We start from the raw sequence: 6,118 nt of genomic DNA, 5'->3' as shown, positions 1-6,118 counted from the left end.
ATGCCCGCAGTTGTGTCATTGAAATCTGTAGTCCATACATGGCTATTCTCACATATTGTTTCCAAACAACTCACCAAGTTAGATTAGTTTATTTCGAGCATTATCCATCATAAAAAATTGGCAACAACCTTAAAAATTGCATCCCCAATGAGAGACATGGCTAACGGTTCACCCCTTCAGCTTGAACTTTTAGGTGAACGTATTAGGAAGGTGGAGGAAAAGATAGCTGAGAGCACCTCAAAGGGTCTTGCTTCTTCCTTGCGTCTCATTACCCAGCTGGAGGAGAAGGTGGATGTGCTCAAGGCTTGCATCGTTGTGCTAGAATAGAACAATGAACGTCTCCGCCAAGCACTTGCTCGCCACCCTTTACCTGCTATAGAAAAAACACGGTAACACCAACTAGAGGGATGGACAAATCTCGTCGGCTTAGAATGCTAAACTTGGGGAGATTTTGAAGCCCTTCTATCTTTCTTTATCTTCATGTGTGTTTACTTTATAGTTTAACTTAATTTGTTCGCGTAATAAGTTGAATTGTCAAGTTTCTTTTTGATCATGGTTGGAGTCTTTCCAGATGACTAGTGGATATGCATGATGAGAAGTTTTCATTGCTCTTTTGAGATGACTATATTAGATGCAATATCTAGTTTTAGCACTACTCCATCTTTACTTTTGCATAACTATAACTCTTCCACATCTCAGGTGTCGATTGACTAGTGAAAGTTAACAACAAATGAGATTAATTATTTGTCTTCTTAAAAAGATGTTGAGTAAAACAAAAGAATGGCTTTGGGACATAATTCTGAAAAAATACAATTTATTAAGAGCAAGAAGCGGGAAAGCCAAAGTTGTCGAAGTGTTAAGAATGATCGTTGAAATTTGCAAGGCTCCTTTTTCATTTATCCTGGTAGTAAAGTATGCATAGCTTACATGTTACAAGTTAAAGATAAATGATTGTGACATGGGAAAATAAGTCCGCTTCCCGAGAGAAGGTGAAAAAGGAAAACATGAAATCTGAAAGTAAATCAAGGGTACAAATGCTTCCTAAACAGTCATGACAACCCCTCGTAACATGCTCGGTTGAACTAAAGATGACTTATTGCATAAAGTTGTTATACCTATGCTAATGAATCGATCACTAAAGGAGTGGAAGCCTTCATAATTTTCTTGATGGTAACAATATGCTAGTGTTCATCATGATCTTGTATCTTATGTGAATGTAGACTCGATGCAATGGACTCATTCATTTACATTTATCCTCACCTCATGAACATGATGGCCTTGTTCTTTCAAGTTGTGATATTTGTTCGAGGACAAGAAAAAACTCTAAACTTGGGGGAGTTGGTGACCCAAAATTGCATCATTTTTTTACTTTTAGTTATGTGCCATAGTCATAGTATTTTTTAGAATTTTACCGCGTTCACGCACCCTTTTGTTTGATTTTTCACAAGGATCTTAACCAAGTAGGAGATCTGGAGCCTTAAATGAGGAAACACATGTATATTGGTGAATATCACATTAATTGACGTCATGGGAATCTATCATAAAGAGCAACGATCAAATGGAGCAATTCCCAACCGAAACATAGCCTCCAGGAGAGAAGATGGCGCCTGGTACGAGTGCCCCGCTTGTACTAGCGCTCGCACCAGGTGGCGTTGCCTCCCACTAGTCAACTATTTTGTCCTGGTGTTTCGGGTCGCTAGGAACATCACTAGAGATAAAAAATCCAGAACCAAGAACCTAGTTAGCCTCTAGAGGGGGAATAGACAAAAGGGCTCGGCCATGCTGTCATCTCGATCAAGGAGACTCTGACATCAATCATCTTCATCCATTCATCCCTTTGTAATACAAAACCCTAAGCTGATCCCTACATGTATTACTTTGATCATTCATCCATGATTACCATGATTACCTCTTTGATGATGTTTGTCTTGATGTCCGAGTAAAACCCCTAGTTCTCCGGGATATGGGCGAACCCTAGGATGTTTAGGTGTTCAACGTCGATAGGATTCAACATCCTCTTTGTATGTTTATGTTAACAATCTTACCGATTGGGTGAAGTCAACCACTCAGCATTTTCCCTTAGGGATGTGAAAGTTATTATTATCGACGAATGGTGGGTTTGCAGGGGTAATGCAGTGACACAAAAGATATTTCCCTCCTTCCATGATCACTTGATAGCAGATTATCGAAGACCTCCTTTGCTATGTCCACGGAAGATCCTTAACCATCGTTGTCTCAACCTTTTATGGGGAGGAATGCTGGTGGCGTATGTGATACATGGTTGTGGCATGTATGCATGTATTTGTACGAGGCTCCACCAACTTACAGAAACATATATAGTGTCTTAGTTCCAAACCTAGAACTATGTGTTCACATGTGTTACATTAGATACATACTAATAGGGAATCTAGCATTCACATGTGTTACATTAGATACATACCAATAGGGAATCTAGCATTCACATGTGTTACATTAGATACATACTAATAGGGAATCTCTAGACTCCCTGAGAACGCTTTACTACTTCGATTTCATCGCAGACATACCCTCCTTTGCCCTTTTATTCCAATCTTGCACATTAATTAATTTTAGCCGCCAATCACTTGCAATTCTACAATCTCCATTTCCTTTTTCTTTGTATTGTAATTAACTTGCAGACACATCTCTGCAAGCCTCTACAGGAGGCAAAGACCATTTCCTAAAAAAAGCTACAATTGTACTCTATGCACCTGCAGATCATCACCGCCGAACATGCGGTAGTGGAGCTCCTCACCGGAGCGGCAGAGGCGAAAGGTGGGATGGTCGCGTAATTGGGGAGGAGGTGGTGCGAGGAGGCTATGGGAGGCAGAGAGGCAGCTCGGGATCGGCGAGGGCTCGCTCTGGCTCACGGGTCCGTAGCAGTGGTGGCTGGCGCCTGGCCGTTGGATCACGCGACGACGCCCATCTTGAGGTGGGCTTGGATCTAAGGTGGACGGAGAGGGGATTAGGGCTAGAATTTTTGTTCCAAAAAGACAAGGAATGTTTTCCTTGTACATAAGGGCTAGGGGCTGGATATGTGCACTGAGGTGGGTTGACTCATTTAGCAAATTTTAATTATAAATAATTTATTAATTAAAGGTTGCAACCAAATATAATTTAGTTGGAGCATCAAACAAACTTTGAATTGCATGAAATTATAAATGTGACTTCTCTAGACCATATCAAAGCCATTAAAAAATAATCAAACTATCTACACCTTGTTTAATATGTATTTAGAAAATAAAACCGTTTAATGGAACAAATGGGTTTGAACTATGAGTGATAACTAGGCTTGGGCAAAAATAGTGAAATAATTGAGATAGCTCCCAAATATCACAAAAAGACCATGTGCAAAGTGTGAAGGTGGGCCTCAGACTAAAATACCAAAATGGAGAAGGGTTTACTTATTCACCATTTAGCAAAATAGCAAAAATAAAATATCTAATGAGTAATTTAAATAGTGTCCAATTTGTATCCACCCACAAGTGATACTAATATACATGATCACTGGCTTGACAAAATACCAAACATGTTAAATATGCTAATAAGGGTGGGAGCGTCTGCTTTCTTATTACGGTCGCATTGTCTATATATAAATCACATTATTTCTAATGGCAAACCCCTTTCTTGTTTGCAGGTCACTTTCCGTTGTACGCACCTACTTTGTATGTGATCTACGATGCATCAAACATAGTACCAACCGTTGCTTAAGGTGGTGCATACGTGTTGGGGGGGTGGCCAGGGAGGTTTTTACCCAATATTAATGGCAATATGATCTTCAGATTGGTCCACCTTCTCGTGTGACATAGACTTAGTGTCTGTCCCATAGGACTTCACTGCTGCCATTATGTCGGTATACTTTTTTATTTTTGTTGAACTTGTTTCTGTAGGCTGTGCGTAGCTATCCAGAGGCCGGATGTCGCTTCATATGTATGTTCCGCTTGATGCTACATTTTGAGTTAATAAAAGCGTCCTTTGTTGAAAAGATGTTTTTGGATTTAAAATTGCACTATGTAGGTATAGAATAAAATGCTAAGTTGAGACACTTATTTTGGGACTGGGGGACAAAGTTAGTAAAAAGTTGAGACACTTATTTTAGGATAGAGGGAGTATGATCGAAACAGTCCTATAGTCTTGATGGGTCATATATTTGAAAAACTAAAAGCCTATGAACTCCTACGAAATTCCTCAATTCAAAAGGCCGCAGAACTTTTAAAAATAAATTCCTCATTCCAAATTGGGAAGAGCTGACCTGCGTAACCACCGGTAGGATAAATAAAATAAACTGAAGCTAGCTGACACGGATTCAACTATCAACTGTTGCATTGGCTTCCCGCTAAAAATAATATTTGTTGCATTTGCATCACACTCTACAACTCTACGCAGAGAGTGAGACAGAGTAGATAAATACGGGCACATGGTCCGCGGTCCCATCCCCATGTGTCGTCTCTCCCTCTCTTAATTGCAGCAGCTACTCTCTACCTCACGCTGCTCCCGTTTCCCTCCATTACCACGGCAGCTCTACTTTCTCTCTCTACAGTACAGCTCGCTCGAGCTCGTCTTCAGTTCGTTCATCTCCGGTAATCCATTCGTTCGAACCGCGTGGGGTTCCAATGGGGAAGAAAGGCCTCACCTCCATCTTCTCCAAGCTCCCCGCCGCCGCCGACGAGCCTTCTCCGCCGTGGCCGTGGCCGTCGTGCCGGAATCCACAGACGGCCTCCTTCCGCGAGGAAGAACGCCGCCGGCCCTGCAGAACCGCCGCCGCCGTCAGCAGGAGCCCCGCGGCCGCGGCGAGGCTCATCCACGGCGGCGCCGGGGAAATGTACAAGACGGTCAACTCCGTCTACCAGCTCGACTACATCTCCGCCGACGGCTCCTGCTTCGACGACGAGGAGGAGGAGGGGCAGGGCGTGCTGGAGCTGGATGACGATGATGGTTTCTCGACGACGACCGCATCCGAGGAGTGGTCTGAGGCGGTGATCCGCAGCCTCGGCCGCACGTCCACCGACCGCTTCTTCGTCGACCCTCCGGGCCCGGCGTCCAACTCCATCTTGGCACTGTCGCCGGGGAAGCAGTCGGCGGCACAAGCGGATGAGGCCGAGGAGAAGCCGCAATCGGAGCCGATTGCGTCGACGTCGCTGGTGGAGGAGAGCGTGGCGGTGGCGTTGGACTCGGAGGACCCGTACGGGGACTTCCGGGCGTCCATGGAGGAGATGGTGGCCGCGCACGGGCTGCGCGGCTGGGAAGCGCTCGAAGAGCTCCTCGTGTGGTACCTCCGGATCAACGGCAAGCACAACCACGCACTCATCGTCGGCGCCTTCGTCGACCTCCTGGTCGGCCTCGCCGCGCCGCCGGCGTCGTCCTCTTCCGCCGCGCCAACCACCACCACCACAGCGACGACGATGACGACCACCAGCGCCAGCGGCGGCAGCGGGAGTACCGCCAGCACCAGCACGTCCAGCAGCACATGTGGCTGCGAAGGCGACGTCACTCCCGCCACCGCAACGACAGAGGAGCAATGCGGCGGCCGGAACGGCGACGCCTCGCGCTCGCCTGCTTCATCAAGCCACAGCCTGCAGGGCAAGGACGAGGAGGAGGAGGAGGAGGAGGACCTCGCCGGCGACAAGGCAGGTGACGATCTTAGCATCATGAGGAGTGCACACTAGCTCCTTGGTTAGTTAACTGGCAAAATGTCATCGGTTATTCGAGATCTCGAAAGCACTACTGCGGCCCTGTTTGATTAGCGGCCCACTTGGAACGCCGGAATTTCCCAAGAATTTGTGCTAGCTTCCACCAAATTCTCGTGAAATTTTCGCTTTCCAAACAATCGCACCAATTCATGTTTATTTGTTCACCTCTCCTTCAATTTTGAAAATGTCGATGATAGCACGATCATACGGAGTATTTACAAACATTTCGTGGGCATCGTTGGAGCCTGGAGCAGGGATCCAATGCATTGTGGAACCATGCATTGTAGGCTTCTCCAAACAGGAGTACTTCCACTGAAATCAATACTGTCGCAAGCTTAAACAGCTGTTCATCCATCCATCAATTACTGCGAGTTACTACTGATGAGGCACCGACCGCTGGTTAACGTGAA

At 45.5% G+C, this 6,118-nt stretch overlaps 1 protein-coding gene across 1 annotated transcript; it reads left to right on the top strand.

Annotated features, from left to right (window-relative positions):
• Window positions 1-4,417: 4,417 nt before the first annotated feature.
• LOC123096452 (transcription repressor OFP13) lies at window positions 4,418-5,907 on the top strand. The gene has a single exon (XM_044518197.1). The coding sequence runs from the start codon at window positions 4,632-4,634 to the stop codon at window positions 5,682-5,684; it is 1,053 nt and encodes a 350-aa protein (XP_044374132.1). The 5' UTR covers window positions 4,418-4,631; the 3' UTR covers window positions 5,685-5,907.
• The last annotated feature ends 211 nt before the right edge of the window (window positions 5,908-6,118 follow it).

This window comes from Triticum aestivum, chromosome 4D (assembly GCF_018294505.1).
Source record: "Triticum aestivum cultivar Chinese Spring chromosome 4D, IWGSC CS RefSeq v2.1, whole genome shotgun sequence".
Classification (NCBI taxonomy): Eukaryota; Viridiplantae; Streptophyta; class Magnoliopsida; order Poales; family Poaceae; genus Triticum; species Triticum aestivum.
The sequence above is the reverse complement of the archived record's forward strand: the minus strand, read 5'-3'. Positions and strand labels throughout refer to the sequence as shown.

What these genes read in the sequence shown, in the direction of transcription:
- LOC123096452 (XM_044518197.1), top strand. Translation starts at nt 4,632, where the DNA reads ATGGGGAAGAAAGGCCTCACCTCCATCTTCTCCAAGCTCCCCGCCGCC.